Raw genomic sequence first — 19,009 nt, forward strand, 5'->3', positions numbered from 1 at the left:
TTGTCCTTTACTCAGTCCTTTCGGAGCAATATTAATGGTTTAATTAATCAAAATGTATGTGATTTTTCTATTTTTATTCATTTAATTATTTTTGTAATTAACAATATGAATATGGTCAAAGTGAGTTTCTTTAAAAATGTACTTGTGTTTATTGTAGTTTTAGCAGGGATAGACACTCGACCCTGGAGTGCTGAGGTCCCGTAGAGTTCAACTCCAACCCTAATCAAACACAGCTGAACCTGTTTCTGTGTTTCTAATCTAATATATTTTATAGAAAAAGATGATATAATAACAGAACAGCACAGTCATCATCTCACACTGTGAGCATCACAATGAACCTCCACTAAACAGAGAAACTACTGCTACTTAGCAACTTCACTTTTCCTGTACAAGAACAAATAGTGTTTTAAGTCAAAATATTTATAGGTAAATTACGCTCTCCTCCTCTTGAAAATAATATTTCACATTTTTAAAGTCTGAACACAGTCACTGTTACATGTCTGAATAGGTTATAATGTGTGTATTGTATTTTCTAACTGAGCAACATCTGTGTAAGATTCTTCAAGACTGAGCTACAGTTTCCATCGAGTCCACTAACGTGTTAGTGTAAGTAATTATTAACCAACATTTAAATCATTAACTGCTTCAAAATGCATACTGTTAAACAAAATCATTATTGAAAAATTTGCAGTTAACCTACTGTAATAATGAAAACAATATTACAACAACTACATAAGCATAAGTAGTAATGCCATTTTTTATAAGCAGGGGAAATTTGCAACATTATACAAACATTTACAGGCTTAAGATGTTTGCATTGTAAGAATGTACAGTGAGACTTCAAATATAAAAATGCTGACTCGTTAGGTGACATTTTCAAATTAAATTTATATGATTTCCTAATTACTCAGTATATAATATGTGGGAATTCTAGCAAAGCAATGTGGCAGTTGTGGCTTCACTTTTTATGAAGTGTCAAAACAAAATTCTGTCAAAAATTTCAATTGTAGGCTTCATTTCAACACAAAATGTAACGAAGTTTGAAATTAACTGAAACCATCAATTAAAATACATAAATATTAAGACATGCATTCTACCTTAAAAAGGTCTATAAACAAACAGGTTTACGGTTCAGATGCCCGAAATCTTAAAGAAAGGAAACGCATCAGTTAAAGTCATTGACCTGTCATTTTTATTTTTGACCTGTAAATGTTTTAATTTTCTCCATAGTGATGGAAACATTATGGTATTTAGATGTGAGCCCTTCTGCAGATTTTGCTTTAATAAAAATATAAAAATGAATAAATGAATGAATGAAACCATATCTAATTTGTGTGTTGAATAGTGAAACAGCTGCCAATGACACTCACTGTTACCTTATTAGACACCACAGAGGAAATCATCAAACACAATCAGTGACAAATCAGAAAGCAGCATTTTTGTTTTCTCCATATATATCAATAAAGTGTGAGCGCTGATGAGCGGGACTCCTCCTCCAGCGTGAAGAGACACTTCACTGAGGACAGACTCGTGTCAGTCAGAAGTCAGTGTGGAGATAAAGTCACACTAAACTTAAAGCAGATTGATACAGAAACACTGCAGCTTATATTCAGCATCAAAACCTGAACCTGAACACAGCAGACACAAGCACTGCTGACTGAATTTTGTAACACTTCAAACACTTACACTAACTTACTAGAACCACTTTCTCATTAATAATTTTAATGAAAATAACATTTTAATCTCACTGTTTCTGGATAAATTATGCATAATATTTCTGTTAGTGGATTTGACTAATTTTGTTATTTCATTCTAATCAAAGAAATAAAAAAATATGATTACACCATAGTATAAACTATATTTTTGCTAAAGATATTATGATACGATTTTAATACATTACATATTATCTACTTTCATTAAGTATAACAATAAGAAAATGACAGCAATAATCATGTGCGTTAATATTGTAATGATGCATTTTTCCAGAAGATGGCAGCAAAACATTTTTTATTGTAAAGACGAGGAGTGTATACAATACAAATACTGTATTACAAGACAGACTCTCTTATATGGAATGCCAAATTTGCCAAAATAATAAATCAATAAGTATACAAAGAAAAAGAAAGAAAAAAACAATTCAACTAGTATTTCCTTATTTATGCATAACTGTACTTTTTCACATTCATTTATTTATTTTTTATTTATTTATTTATACATTTATTTCCTAATGAATGTATTATTTTATATGTATTTATGTCACATTTAAATAAATGTGAAAATGTATAAATGTTGAAATAAACGGAAATAAGTGTATAAATAAATGGGGGGGAGGGTATATATTTTGGAATATGTATATTTAATTTAATATAGTTTTTTTTATGTCCATCTCTTTAGAAACAATAATAGCTTACTGTTTCAATGATTTCAGTTTGTTCCCCCAGCTCTGAATACACTGCAGTGTAAAATCCAAAGGTGCCTCAGATATCCTTTTGAGTACTCTAAGAACTTAAAAAATCTATTTTAAGTGCCTCAAATCTATTTTTCTCATAATAGGTTTCCTGGAGGAACCATTATAGTTTTTGCAGTTCCTGCTGGAGCTCATGGGATCCTTGATGCACCAGTTTCATTACACTAAGACTTTAAAGTTCTCTGGGGGTTCCTGGAGGAACTCACTTGTAAAAGCCGGCATCTGGAAGAACCCAGAGATTTGTGATAAAAATAAATAAATACAAATAAAATAACAAAAAGACATACAAGATCTGTGAATCAGCCACAGTATATCCAAATAAATATATAAATATAAAATATATAAAAAATATATATCTGAAAACACTGTTCTTGGCAAAGAGGGGATATATAAATAAATGGTCATAGAGGCATCCAGTGGCTACACCATGTTATTACAAATTATTTAATTTATTTATTATCTTCAGATTGCACTTTTATCTGCCTCAATTTGTTGGATTTTAAATACGTTTGTTGTATAACTACAATAACTAGTTTTATTAAACAGGCTAAATGTTAAATCATCATCTGCTGACTTATGTTATCAACTGTGGCTTTGTAGATGCACACTGTCAGTCAATACTCAATCAGTACTCAAAAGTACTTGCTTTGAAGTACTCAAGTGTTCAAGTGAACATTAAATGTTCAAATTTTACATTTCTCACTCAAAGCTGAAGTAAGCGTGAATTTTAGAGAGCCATATCTGTCTGTGTATAAACAGGAAGTTGAACAGGAGGTTGATAGCCTAGTACACTCGAACCCGGAACTGTGATGGGCATAGAGCCTATTGATCACCAGTCCTGAGCTTAACTCTACTGGATGTCTTGAGGATGTGCTGGAGTCGATTTTACAGAGTTGCTGGACTTTCTCATGGTCAATACAAGATCCAGGCCAAAGAAAAAAAAGAAACTCTTAATGGGAATAAATGTTGTGATGTTGCATAATGTTGTTTAAACAATGTCGACTCCAGCATATCGTAAAGACTTTCAATAGGGATTAGGTCAGGACTCTGTGGTGCACAATCTTCCACAGTTCGACCCTAATGAATCTTGACATTGTTATCCTGGAATATAGACATTGATATGACCTCCGACTTGGTTGTTGAAATACAAGGCTACACACTGCATCAGTTAGGGCTTAAATAACTGTCGTCAGACACAAAACATGCCAGAAACATATTAATAACTTTAAGTAATGAGTCAATCCAGCATGTAATAGCGATCTTTTTTGGCCTGTCAGTGTAAAATAAGAATTAAATGTTTAGCCAGTTATTCTGAACTATAATACCTGAAGAAGAGAGTTGTGACAGAACTGGACACAGCCAGTCTTAAAAACATGAGCACTCGTGTTGTTCCAGGACGGTGGCTTCAAGTGGCATGATATCACTTGCACTGCATTAAAAAAAGAAGAGGAAAAAGGGCATTAAACACTGAGTACATCTCACAAGAAAACACCATTTCAGTATTCTAATTCAAAATGTCATATTTTTTTTTTTACTTTGTAATTATTTGTACTTAAACTCTGTATTGTCATTTGTAACAGCTGTGAATATGCTATTATTTCTCAGATGAACTGTAGAGAACAAGCTTGTTAAGAAAATTGTTTTGAATTCAATGTTCTTAAATCTTTAAGCTGACTGAACTTTTAAAACAGTAACCAATACTCAAGTTTTTATACTAACTTACGTTTACTAAGAGATAGTGTGTTTTATCAGATAAAAAATGAGCTAATTTGCCGCATACTACACATTCATGGGCAAAGTGAGCATGAACTAACATAACTATCAATGTAAATATATCCATAAGACATTTATAATGTAAAAACAGCAGGTTGACATACACTTTCCATACCATATTCTTTAATGAATGTATCCATGTCTTCATTGAGGGAGATACTTGGGCTCCTCGGGATGTAATTATGTTTTTCTTTTTTATATATATATATATACTTCATTCTCAAACATGCAGAACAACAAGATCCCAAAAACACAACATTAGTCATTGATTTACTCAGACATAAAGCTAAAGCTGACTATGTAAGCGCTTTGAGTGTCTAGAAAAGCGCTATATAAATGTAAGGAATTATTATAATTATTATTATTATAAAGCTGAGTTACAAAGCTCGCTCAGCTAATGCTGTAACTATACAATAAACACTGTCAATTTGTACATTAGTATATTACAGTAATTTGTAAAGAAACATTTAAATTGCATGTAAAGCCATTTTTATATTATTATTATTTTTAAAATACATTTCTAATTATATTATTTTTCTTCTCCAGTTTGCAGGTAACTTTCTTCATAGATGGAGAATCCCCATGATGGAGGAACTAATGACCGCACCCTCTCCAAAAGCTCCAGAAGCTCCTGATCAGAGTTCAGGAGATGAACCGCTGTCAGAGAAAGAGGATGACGAAGAGAGACATTTCAGCATGTTGATGGGGAGCTTGGGTGTTAGCGATGTCTTTAAAGAGTCTTTACTGATGTTTTACACTTTGCTCTGAACATTGCTTTGTAAAAAATGCTGTACATTTACACTTTATATCGCTACAAGTACTAACAGTTTTCTCTTCATTTCAGCCCGAGTGAGGCTTGCAGCCTGTGGGCTCAGCTCAGGAAAGATGAGCCTCACCTCTTGTCATGAATCAAATCAAAGAGGCACGACAAGAGAGTAAGGAGATGGAGAGCGTCCTACGGAGATGACATGTTATGCAACATGAAATGAGAATGAATTGAGAGCAGTATACCATCTAACATCACCCATGTTTAAGAGGCAGTGATCTACTTTGTATTCTTAATTTACACAATGATATTTGTGAATAATCTATGTTTAGAGGCTTAATGTAATTCTCTGTAGAATATAGTCCAGTGGCTATAAGCTTAAGAGTTACCAGGTTTTTACATACTTTGGGGGGGATCACCTATTTATGTTCAAGTCTTATGTAAATACCGAAATTGAGGTGTAATATTATGTGGCTTTATGTGGATTAAGCTTGATTGTGCCATATCTTTGCCTTTTGATGGCTTTAAGATAAATGTACGTTTTAACATTGAACACTCCTGAAAAATAATAATAAAAATAATATTTTTATCATATAGTGCAGCATTAGTGAGCATAAGAGACATTGAGTCTTTCAAAAACATTAAAAAAAAACCACCAACGAACCCCAAACTTTTGACCACTAGTATATGTGCAGTTCATACAGCTGATATATATCCTAGTCTACTTCGTTTCAAACTATAGTTTCTGTTTCAGTTTGTGGATTTGTAATCACTTGTTCTCGGCTTTGAGATAATGGTGCATTGTTAAGTTAATTTTAGTTCAGCCTTAATCTTATGTAAATGCTTTCTTCTGCAGTCACGTAGTCAAGACCTACATCAGTCAGACTAGACAATTATTACACATAGACAGAGATCCAACCAGCGTCTTTGAGCCTCTCATAAACACAAATACTTTTCCCCCTCGCAGGGAGATGTATAGAATCACAGAAGGCTTGATGAAACAGCTGGATCCAGTCGGGTGAGCTTGGTACATGCTCACAGATGCTGTATATAAAGACAAACAACTAAAATCTTAAATCAAATGTTATTTTTCAGAGAAATGAATAAAAATCTACGAGATGAGCGAGACATTAACTTTGGAAAATATAAATGACAAAGCAAAAAACACAAAATTAAACATTTATTCTCTCACCTCTCTCTCTGTCATTTTAGAGAAGTTGATAAAGAGGAAGTGACTCAGCATTCTAACAGAAAGACCCTCCTCTAACTGACGCTCTGGTGTCACATGGACTACTTTGATGATGTTTTATTACCTTTCTGGACATGGACAGTATACCGTACACACACTTTCAATCTTAAACTGTGTTCCGAAGATGAATGAAGGTCTTACGAGTTTGAAACGACATGAGGGTGAGTCATTAATGACATAACCTAATTTCTGGGGGGCACAAGAGGGGCCACGATTAATACAGAGGAGCCAATCTTGTGTTGTTTGAACTGTATATCCAAATCATTTAAAGAGTTCAGTAACCTTTAAAATCAGTAATAAACAGTGATACCCTATTATATTTTAATAGCAGTTATTCACTGCTCTAAATAAAAAAAAATCAAATACAATTTGTATTAACTTTTCACTTTACAAAAGTGAAAGAAAAACTGTAATAAATAAAATAATTCAATATATGAATAGTGTACAACTCACAAATAATAATAATATAATTTATTTATAATAGCCTTATATAATATATATAATAGCCTTATTTATATAAATGCAGAATAACATTAATAATTCATAGAAATAAATACACAATTAATTAATATAACTAATATAAATTTAATATAATTTCATAATATGTTTTTGTTTATTATCCACATCCAATTCAATTTGCATAGCAGCAGTTGCAGTAAATTTTCATTGATGAATAAACAAAATCTACTTATGTCAAGGCTAATTAATCTTGAGCATATTGATTTAAAAATATCATATATCCATACTTTGTTAGAAAGCTACTTGTTCAAAAAGGTAGCTTTAATTTAACATGTAAAATATGTGGATCCTATGAAACAGTTTATAATAGCTTAATTAGTCCAGTGTTATTTTAGTATTAGTTACTTATTTTGCTATTTAATCATGCATTAAAGAATTATGTATGATTTTTTTGAGAATGTTTCTGGGTATCATCAAATGACGTTTTGTCAATAACTTCTGTGAAGGGAGGGAGAGAGAGCTAGAGAGAGAGCTTTCCAGGGTGCAGACAGCAATCGCGGAGCACCATGGTGATTTAGAACGCCAACTGAATTTATTAGGAATCTACAGACGAAAATAGACTAAAGGTGTAGAAAAATAAAGACCTATATGTGTATTTTGGACTTTTTTTTCACCACAAGTCTGAAAGAAGACATGTTACTGAAGACAAACAGCCCAAAATCTCAAAATTGACCAGTAATTAAGGGGAAGTCGTGGCCTAATGGTTAGAGGGTTGAACTCCCAATCGAAGGGTTGTTCGGACGGAATTGTGGGTGGGGGGAGTGCATGTACAGTTTTCTCTCCACCTTCAATACCACGACTTAGATGCCCTTGAGCAAGCCATCGAACCCCCAACTGCTCCCTGGGCGCTGCAGCATAAATGTCTGCCCACTGCTCCGGGTGTGTGCTCACAGTGTGTGTGTGTGTTCACTGCTCTGTGTGTGTGCATTTCGGATGGGTTAAATGCAGAGCACAAATTCTGAGTATGGGTCACCATACTTGGCTGAATGTCACTTCACTTTTCACTTTTAAAAAAAAAACGATGTTTTTGCATGTGTCTCACCCATAGACATTTAAAAAAAAAGTCTCAAGTGTGGAGCGTTAGATAAACATTACACGATTTGTTTCGTCACCTCACTTGAGTGAAAAAGTCGCTAATCGACTGCATGATTCAATAATGACTTTATTAGAATTGCTATTATAGTTTTTTTTAAAACCATTGCTTTTAATTGCGTTGTTGCCTATATCGGCGCGTTCGGCCGAAAAAAAAAGTAAATCGTAACGCAGTAAACCCCTTTTACATTCAGCATCAGAGGAGCATAGTAAATATAATGATTAGCATCTTGGTCTGCTCTATAGATAACATGGTCATCGAACCTGGTCTGTCTAACACCGAAAGACGTTAACGTTAGTACCAAACACTTCTTGCACTGCAACAACTCGCTAATCGAAAAACATAAGCTATTTAAAATAGATGCTTTTTTCGTTGGAAAACAGCAGCTCGCTATTCCTGGTCCTCGTTGAGAAGCATCGCAACGCAATCATGAGTTATTTACTAAACTGAAAGATTATAATTTGAATTTGTGAGTGACAGACAAGTAGTAGGGTGGGGGCACACTGGGGGGCCAATCAGTTTTCAGGTGGGACCAGTGCCCCCATGGCCCCTCCCCTGGCTACGCCACTGGCTCCTCGGTTCTCGAATTGGACCCGTCAGACAGAAACAGTTCTCCGTTAAGTGTACTGGTGATCCGAAACCCGATGCAACAGGTTCTTGACTCGAGAACGAGAAACGCTCCGGCAGTGGGCATGTACGTTCATTATCTGGCTCTTTATTTAAGACCGGCCTTTATTTGTCCGTGTTGACCACGCACCCGGCCACTATAAGAGGCACAGCGTTTACTGGTTTTTATTTGAGGAATTATGGTAATTTTCATTTTTGGATGAACTAACCCACTAATTTGTCATCATATCAAATACATTTGTATATGTGTCCAGCAGATGGCAGCAAAGCTCTTATTATAAAGAAAAGCAGACGAGAGTCTTGTCCCTGTGTAGCCACATGAAGGAGCTCCTCACTTTATTCCAGAAAAAAAAAGCTAATTTATTTTTTCACAGTTACATTTCGGCTACAAATTTAATTTATTAAATGTAGAGCTTATTTCACAGCACATTCATTTGACTTTTTGTCTGCTGCTGCAATATATTCTAACACTCAGAATGAAGTAATAACACTGTAGCAGTAATATTGATATTTCTCATATTTTCATTTGTTTTTTAAATTATAATCTAAAAAGCAGGGGTGGACTTAACCAATAAGCTTAGGGCCCGATTCAGATATAAACAGATCATTAGGAACACATCATTTAGAAATAAAGAGTTAACTCAAAACAAGGGGATTTTGCTGTTAGCAGTTATGGCACACATAGTTGGATCCAGCTTCCAGAAGAGATCAGATGTGTTCAACAGTACACATTCAAATCCAGACTCACAACACATCTGTGCATGTGTGCATTTGCTGAATGTGCGCAGTGCTATATACGACTGATTCCACTGCATCTATCCTCTTTTTTTATTCTAAACAGTATCAATAAAAAATATTTTTAAATAATTTTTATTGTCATTATTTTGATTCAATTTTTTTCCGGTTTATAAAACGTTCAAATGCCATTATTTAGCCTATTAAATGTGCTTTATCCTAGCCTAATCCTTAATTTGCTAGCTCTTTTTTGACACAACATAAACACCTGGCAGTAACTGGCTGCTGTTTGGTAATTGTTGTTGAGAATGTTCATGTGAAGTATAAAGCGTTAAAGTATACATTTACTTTACCTAGTGCTTGCAGTGTAATCAGTGGGTTACACAAGTTTGTATAATTCAATGTTGTAAACTTATTGCACGTAAGAAAGAAAAGTAATATTAACAATAGGGGAAAGGTGCCCTATTAGAGCTTTATATCTAGTAGTGCCTCAACAGACAGCAGACAAACAATATGCATATTTATTTACTGGTTAAAAACCTGAGTTTTGACATCAATAAGAATATCACTCAAACTTTGTTCAGATTTGTTGAACCGAGGCAGTGGATGATCACTGAGCCGAATGCTCCACGTCTTTGTTTGACTCCTCCTCCACATCATCATAATCTGTTATTAAATATTAAATCTGGTCAATTGTTGTTACTGGATGAATATTTTAAAAGTCTAAACTGGAAAATATTAACTAAATTAAAATAAAGATGTTAATATAATGAGAACAAAAGGGTTATAATAACTTACCCAACAGGTTTCTCACATCTTCACTGATCACATCATCATACTCCTGCTGAACTCTCTCTGATCAAGATATACATCAATACATATCCGTTTATATATCACTTCACTTCATACTTGTCCACATGAAATTGCAAAATTACTCAATGACGTGCTGTCAAGAGATTAGAAAAAGCTGCCAAACCATCAGGTGGCGATATAACCCTGACAATAAAGCCTTGTTGGCCAATCAGAAGCCTGAGAAAAGTGTGCGCTGCGACATCACAAGCTAAAATCTCTGTTACTACACAACAACACTGCAATCAGAGTTTCTAAAAATCTTCACCCTGACTGGAGTTTTTAAGAAGGTCCACTTTCAGTGACCTGATGCTGCGTGTGTGTGTGTACGAACAGCTAAACCACACAGAAACAACTGCCGTTTTGAAAATACTTGTGTTTCTGTGGACAAGGCCTGATAATTGTAACATTTTTTCTGTGTGTTTTCTGATTAAAAAAATGTAGTTCTGTGCATCTCACCTGTTAAACCTCGAGCGCTCAGTCTATTGATGATGACATCATCATAATTCTCTGGTGTGTTCACTACAAATGCAAATATGAGTCAATTTAAGTGTGAACCAAAAACTCATTAAGGCAGAAATTTTAAATATTATCTGTAATGATCTTGATTGGAGAGTGATATTAATTTTAAAAAATGTATAGCGTAAAACACCTTTTTTGATATCAGAGTTGTGTCTGTTCATCATGACATCATCATAACTCTCAGGTGTGTCCTCTACAAATTCACAAATTCATTACATTCAAACTAATTTTAAATATCTATTTTAAATATACTGTAATATTTTGATTTAAAAGTATATTATCTGCTGTTGTAGAATAAGAGAGTGACACCTGTCTCACGATCTGGTTTCAGTCCATCAGTGATGACATCATCATAGTACCCCGGTATGATTTCCTTCATCATCTCTTCTGCATCAACACACAATATGTTTGGATACAAAAGTCAAAATATGTTGTTTCTGCATATCATAAGATTGGAAATGTATTATACGTCATCTGGTAATGAATCATGTGATCAATTTAAAAGGTCACTGACCTTTTAGGCCACTGCCATTGGTGACATCATCATAATATGCAGTATTGAACTCTTTTGCTAAAAAAAGTAGAGCAGACTGTTAATATACAAGTAAACAGCAGGATTTGAATAGTATTGAGTCATTAATAAAATATAATATGGAATAACTAGTTACAAATATTCATTATAAAGCTTTTTTTTTTGTAAAATGTGGAATGATTATGTTCTTCAGCTCTCTAACCTGAGAGAAGCTCGTCAGCATCTTCATACCCAGAATGCAGTTCTTCAGAGATGAGACTCCCTGTTAAAGAAGAGCAGAACAGTCAGAAACATGTTCATCATTACAAACAGACTGAACCATAATTTTCTTTTTATATTGTAAAATAATGTTTCACTGACAACACAACAAATTACTTAACACGATTACTTTATTATTTTAAGCATTCAAGCAATAAATCCAATGGTGTTTAGGCCTATTAGTAAACATATGAACCCATTTCTTACTGCCTTCCAGAAATATACACAGGAAGAGACAAACACACACACACACCTGCATCTACTGTACATGTACAAACATATAAGTCCCTGCTTGTGACCCTCTAAAAATACACACAGGAAGAGATGCTGAGTGGCACACACACACACTCCCACTCCGCTCTCTCTCACTCACTTACACACACACATGTTTGTTTTTGTGAAAAGTGGGGAATCCCATAAGCATAATGGTTTTTATACTGTACAAACTATATATAGTCTATGTCCCTACACCTAACCCTAACCCTCACAGGAAACTTTGTCCATTTTGACTTCCTCAAAAAAAAAAAAAAAAAAAGTATGATTTATAAGTGTTTTGAAAAATGGGGACATGGGTTATGTCCTTATAAGTCACCCTCTCTTGTAATACCTGTGTCATACCCATGACATTATACAGAGTTGAGTCCTGATATGTCACAAAAACAAGAGAACACGCTCACACACACACACACACACACACACACACTCTCTCTCTCTCTCACACACACACACACACACACACACACATGAACATGCACCTGCAGCTCTGTGGCTTTCTGTCAGGAATTCTGTGGTTTGAAGCAGAAGGTTTAACAGGACTAATAATAGATGAACATCAACTGTCTGACAGACTCTTATTAATGATATTAAATGAGATTGATGGCTCATGTCTCACCCCTCTGAGTGAAGTGATTGTGTCTGTGCTGAATCTCCTCATAAACGGTCTCAGACATCGTCCTGTGTCTCCTCTTAGAGAGAGCTGTGAGTGTAGACAGACAAACCTGCATCAGTTCACAACACATGACTGATCACACACTGAATAAGACACAATATGACAGTCTCTGGATCTCTCCTACCTCTCCTCATCACTCTGTTCTGCTGAATCAGTATAAGCAGTGGCACTAAGAGCAGTAAGAGCACAACTCCCAGAACAATCACAAGCACTGGGAGAGACACTGGTGGAGGAGTTTGTGGAGGAGAGACTGATGTGGAGCGCACTGAAGGAGAAACTGGAGGAGAAGCTGACGATGTTGTGGCAGGAGTAGTGGAGACTGACAAGTCTGTCAAAACATAATAATATTCATGCAAATGACTGATTAAACACTCAACTATTATTAGCACTAAAATTTTCAAATAATCTTTCTGTGACTTTCACAGTTGAGTGTAACAAGCTTCCTGCGCGAGCAGTCAGTGTTTTTTTTTCAGTGAGAGAGGACAGTCCCACAGGTGAATCTCATTCCCTCTACACTCGACTTTGTTCATCCACACAACACCTTCACCAGCACCAAAGGTTGAATTCCCATCAGCCCTCAGTGCTGCTCCACAACCCAGCTGCCTGCAGACCACCTGAGCATCGCTGATGTCCCACTGATCATCACAGACTGAGCCCCACACAGCGTTATGATACACCTCCAGCCTCCCAGAGCACCGGCCGTCCCCTCCACTCAGTCTGAGAGGAACATGATCTAAAACACACACATCAGCACTGACCAGGTTCAGCACAACAACAAGACATGATCTAAAACTGGAGCTTACAACTGTTATTAATTTTGAATGTGGAGTAGAAATGATTTAATTCACAAACCATGGTTCAGACTGTTTTAAGCTGGATAAAACAGGTATATGCTGATAAAACCAATAACCAACATCACAACTGTGGCCAGGTGTGGCCACGCAATCACTTTATAAACTCTGGCCACCCCTAGGGTGATTTGCAGTGGGTACTATGAATTTAAATGCAGAATGTAAATTCACAATAGATTAAGAAGAGAAATTAATAATAATAATAATGCAGCACTGTGCAGCCACCAAAAAAGACTGCAGATTGTAGATACTCCATCAGAGTAGCTGCCCTCCCCCCGTCCAAACAAAACACAGAGTGCGCGCATACATTACATTTAGACTAGTTTGAATACGCATTTATAGTGCTTTCTTTCACTGGAAACTTAGAATTATCAAATTTTTCAAGATATGTGGCAGAAAATGTATAGATCACCTTCATTCCCAGAATGCAGTTCTTCAGAGATGAGACTCCCTGTTAAAAAAAAAGTAGGACAGTCAGAAACATGTTCATCATTACAAACAGACTGAATCCTCATTTCCTTTGGATCACAAAGAATTGTGCTAGTGACAACACAACAAAAATATGAATTAAATAACAAAAAATAATAATATTGAAATAAATGTGACAACTTTAAACCAATTATTCAGATAAAATTATCTTACCTGAGCAGGTGATGTTAGCCACTTCATTATCACAGTCATTATGTCCCAGGGTGAAGATGGACACTGCCATAAAGTGGAGTCATGTCGTCGACATTTAAAAAAATCAAGCCAATTATGAGATTTAATTCCCTCTGAATTACTGGGTTCACTGCCAGATCTTCCACAGTTCAGCTCTTGACAGATCAGACTCACTGTGTCTCTGTCCATCTGGTTCCAGCACACATTACCCCAGGATCCATTGTAGAAAACCTCCAGATTCCCTTCACAGCCCTCAGTTAACCTGATCTCTTTAAACTCTAGATGGAAATTAAAAGAAAATATAATTTTAAAATATAAAATTTGGAAAAACCTGGGCATTATGAACATGTGAATTTGGTAAAATGTTATTTCTAAAACCTTTATATTATTTTAAAGTATTATTTAAAAAAACACAGCAGTGTGTTTACCTGAGCACACGACTCCTACATCCTTCTTGTGTTGACAGTCATGTTTTCCCCAGCCTGGAGAAGAGCAGCTCCACAGGGACGTCTCATTCCCCTCACACTCCACCTCATCCAGCCATATGTGTCCAGAACCAGGACCAAACCAGGCTGGTACCGGCTGGTTACTGAGGGCCACTGCACACTACAGCTGTCTGCACACCACATGAGCATCTTTAATATCCCAGGAGTCATCACACACTGTCCCCCATGAGCCGCTGTGAAAAATCTCCAGCCTCCCTGCACAGTCTCCCCCAGAACCCACCAGCCTGATGGACCCACGACCTGATATTCAGAGAAAGAAAAACACATTATTGATCACAAACAACTGAAGAATCTGTCCAGATGTTTTTCTTCTCACCGATGCAGGTGATTGACAGCTGTTGTGTGGAGCTGCAGTTGAGAGTTTGTGGAGAGCTGCAGTTCCCCAGATGAGCTTCACTCCCAGAGCACTGGAAGCCCGTCACACACTCATGACTGTGTTCAGGACTGGATGAAGAGGAGCTGTAGAAGTTCAGCACAGAGCCACAGCCCAGCTGTCTGCAGACCACAGAGGATTCAGAGAGACTCCAGGAGTCCAGCAGAACTCTCCTCCAGACCTGATGGATGAAAACTTCCACCTCCCCCTCACACTGTCTCTCTCCAGACAACCGCACCAGACCGTCATGAAGAGCCAGAGAGGAATCTGAGTGAAAGATCTGACATTTTACTAAAATACTGTAAATGTGTTAAAGACCCCAGGGGAACATTAATGTATAAATTTCATTTATATAAGTAAATTCTAAACTTAAATGACAAAAGCATTAATCTTCAATCTGAAATTTATATATACAGCATTTTGTATAAGATGAAGTCTTCCAGTAACGTAAATGTTACAGTGATATGGACTCACTAGAGCAGATGACTCCAACATCTCGTCTATGAGAACATTCAGCTCGACTCCATGAAGAGATGGAACATTCTGAGAGTTTTGTTTCATTCCCGTCACAATCAAACACATCAGCCCAGATTTCACCACTTCCTTCTCCAAACCAGTCTGATCCCACAACAGACACAGCAATCCCACAATTCAGCTGTCTACAGAGGACACTGGCAGCTCTCATATCCCAGCATGCATCACACACTGTGCCCCATTTACCGAGGAACTGAAGCTCCACTCTTCCAGAACAGATGCCAGGACCGTTTACCAGTCTGAGATCAGTGTAACCTGGAGAAACAACACAGAGTTTACTGAGATTCTAAGTAAGAGAACAGAGATAATCTGAGTAATTATCATGTTCTTAATTCTGTTTAATACAGTCACTCTGAGTTTATAATGATGGTACTGATCAAACAATTACATCTGAGTAAATGTAACAGTTGGATTTGTTAAATAAACAGATTAAACATTTTACCAGAACATATCAGTCCGACATCATTTTCATGGGTGCAGTTTGTATTATTTAAGTGTAATGATGGACAGCGTCGAATTTGTGATTCATTTCCTCTGCACTGAATCTCTTGTGTCCACATCTGAGCGTCTCCTTTGCCAAAAGCAGCTGCTCCCAGCACCTGTACAGGAGCCCCACAGTCCAGCTCTCTACACACAACCTCTGCATCCTGCTGGTCAAAGACAGCAGCACACACTGAACCCCATCGTCCTCCAAAATACATCTCCAGTCTCCCAGAGCACAGATGAGACCCAGCAACAAGCCTTGAATCTTCTGATTTTATTTACACAACAGAAGTCCATCAGTCACTATGATTATGATACGTACATAAAACAAGAAGCAATTCTTTCATTTTTTAAAAGGATGAAATTGAGTAGTTTAGACCATAAAATATGCTATTATCAGTTCATTATTTAAAAAATCTAAAAACAAATATTAAAATTATTGTAAATTGCATGTAAGATGTTTATGGACAAATGTCTGATCAGTGGTGCATTAACAGGCTGAGTAGCTTACCTAAACATTTGACTCCAGCATCTTCACCATGTTCACAGTTACTATCACCCCATCCTCTTGATCTACAGTCCTTCAGTGTAGACTCTGATCCACTACAGCCAACATCATCCATCCAGATTGGTCCTGATCCTTGTCCAAAATGAGCAGCACCCACAGCATCTACAGCCTCTCCACATCCCAGCTCTCTACACACCACTTCAGCATCAGTCATATCCCAGTAATCACCACACACTGTTCCCCACTGACCACTATGATGAACCTCCACTCGACCACTGCAGGGACTGTTACCACCAACAAACCTAACAGTCTCAAAATCTATACATGAAAGAGAGAGAAAGAGATTTAACCACTGTAGCAGTAGAACAGAATCATAAGCAGCATACAACAAAAATCAAGATACAAAATTTTTGTAAATTCAAACTGTACAAACTGATGTCGTAAAAGAAAAAATACAAATAATCTTATCCTTAAATTGGCTCCATGTAAAAGCTCAAATCATTCATTAAACGTAATTCTTAATTAATGATTACCAGTAGTGTTAGATCTTATTTTCTAGATATTACACAGGCCTTTATTCACTTTCTAGTGATTCGAGTCCATCATAGATAAACGGCTCATTTAAACACATTTAAAATAAACTATTTACTATCCATTTGTGTACTTACCAGATGTGGTTAGAGTGATTATTGTGAAGAGTAAAACGAGTGTCAGACATCGCTCCATCATCTTCTGCTCGTCACACGTCTGTTTGACTGTCAGCACAAGTTTCTCCTCTGCTCCCTCAAACACACTGAAGAAACTGGCTCCTGTCAGCCCCCTAAAGAGAGAGAGAGACTCACTGCTGCCAATGACACTCACTGTTACCTTATTAGACACAACAGAGGAAATCATCAAACACAATCAGTGACAAATCAGAAAGCAGCATTTTTATTTTCTCCATATATATCAATAAAGTGTGAGCGCTGATGAGCGGGACTCCTCCTCCAGCGTGAAGAGACACTTCACTGAGGACAGACTCGTGTCAGTCAGAAGTCAGTGTGGAGATAAAGTCACACTAAACTTAAAGCAGATTGATACAGAAACACTGCAGCTTATATTCAGCATCAAAACCTGAACCTGAACACAGCAGACATAAGCACTGATGACTGACTGCTCACTTACTGAAACTTTATTTTAAAATGATTTTTGCTATAAATTTATAAATTAGAATAAACTTAACATTTTAAAGTTATTTTTAGAAACAAAAGTGCATAATATATTTTACTTCACCATTATGATTTTCTAATCAAGAAGAAAATAAACAGTATGTTAATATATTATCAAATGAACTGGACTGATTGTGTTCAACAGCAGAAGACTATTTAGACAAGATCTGTAAATAAACATTGTTTTCTCTTCTAAAGATGTTAGTTTGGCATCATATTAAACTCAATTCATTTTTAAGAGATAGTTCACTTTCAAATTAAAATTTGGTATGTTTTAGCTTTCCTCAAGGACATCCAAGATGTAGATTTCTTTCTTCCCGCAGTATTTCCCATTTTGATATTTTTAGGCCAAACCGTTCTTGCCTATGACTCATATAATGGAGGTCACCTCAAAGAGCATGCACAGAGAAGTCCAAATTAAACAATTCCCCTTCATAAGTACACATTGATGACCTAAGACAGGAAACTAGCAGTTTATGTAAGAAAACGAACAGTATTTATATCGTTTTTACCTCTTGTATTCAGGATCGCTCCTGAGTACTTGATCTGTGTATTCTGGTTCAAAACGTTGTCTATGGATATATTGAAATCGTCTTCCATTGCAATTTCCTGTACGTCTAAATATGTTTAGATCTTCACAGTGAAAGGTAACACTTCCGAAATCTCTGTGTAAACCATAGACAGTAAGTGTATAGAGTGATGTACAGGTGCGAGAGATCAATTCCGAGGCTTTCCGCGCTTGCACAGACTAAGCCAGAGCACGCACGAACGTCACATCAGGAAGCACTCTCGCACTCAGATCAGTTGGATGTGGTTGTGTACAAGAGGTAAAAATGATATAAATACTGTTTGTTTTCTTACACAAAATGCTCGTTTCGTGTCTTAGGTTATCAATGTGTACTTACGATGGGGAATTGCTTAATTTGGACTCCTCTGTGCATGCTCTTTGAGGTGGTGACCATAGACCTGCATTATATGAGTCACAGACAATAACGGTTTGACATAAAAATATAAAAATGGGAAATACTGCGGAAACAAAGAAACCTACATCTTGGATGCCCTTGAGGTAAGCTTAAACTTATCAAAATTTAATTTCAAAGTGAACCATCCCTTTAAGTGCTTATCCCTGTAATGTGTAATTCTTCCAGCAGATGGCAGAAAAACACTTCTAATAGTAAAGTGCAGCAGATAAGAGTCTTGTCCTTGGGAGCTTCTCACTTTTTTCCAGACAGACTTATTTTTTTATTTTTTTTTTTAACAAGATTAAATTACATGTTTATGACAAACAGTATACATGATACAAACATTATACATTAAATAAACTTCTTCACATTAGAGGGGCTGTAAATTTATATAAAAATATTAAAGCGTTTTCAAACTTTCAAGCTTTTTTTAACAGAAAATCATATAGTATCAATAAAGGTTTTTTTTTTTTTTTTTTTGCATGAGAACTTACATTTGTGAATACTGAATTGTGCATTTAAAAAAAAAAAAAAACATTTATCAAGTTAACATGACGTTTATTTTTGCTGTTCTCCAGTATACCA

At 36.0% G+C, this 19,009-nt stretch overlaps 1 protein-coding gene and 1 pseudogene across 1 annotated transcript; both read right to left on the reverse strand.

Annotated features, from left to right (window-relative positions):
* Positions 1-13,943: 13,943 nt before the first annotated feature.
* Positions 13,944-14,579, reverse strand: LOC113073033 (scavenger receptor cysteine-rich type 1 protein M130-like; annotated as a pseudogene).
* Positions 14,580-15,098: 519 nt separating this feature from the next.
* On the reverse strand, positions 15,099-17,086 carry LOC113073034 (soluble scavenger receptor cysteine-rich domain-containing protein SSC5D-like). The gene is made up of 5 exons (XM_026245906.1): positions 16,923-17,086; positions 16,258-16,572; positions 15,706-16,014; positions 15,398-15,518; positions 15,099-15,126 (listed from the first exon to the last, which is right to left on the reverse strand). The coding sequence occupies exons 1-5, from the start codon at positions 16,981-16,983 to the stop codon at positions 15,099-15,101; spliced, it is 834 nt and encodes a 277-aa protein (XP_026101691.1). The 5' UTR covers positions 16,984-17,086.
* Between the last annotated feature and the right edge of the window lie 1,923 nt (positions 17,087-19,009).

The sequence above is a fragment of the Carassius auratus genome, unplaced genomic scaffold (assembly GCF_003368295.1).
Source record: "Carassius auratus strain Wakin unplaced genomic scaffold, ASM336829v1 scaf_tig00011242, whole genome shotgun sequence".
NCBI classification, from domain to species: Eukaryota; Metazoa; Chordata; class Actinopteri; order Cypriniformes; family Cyprinidae; genus Carassius; species Carassius auratus.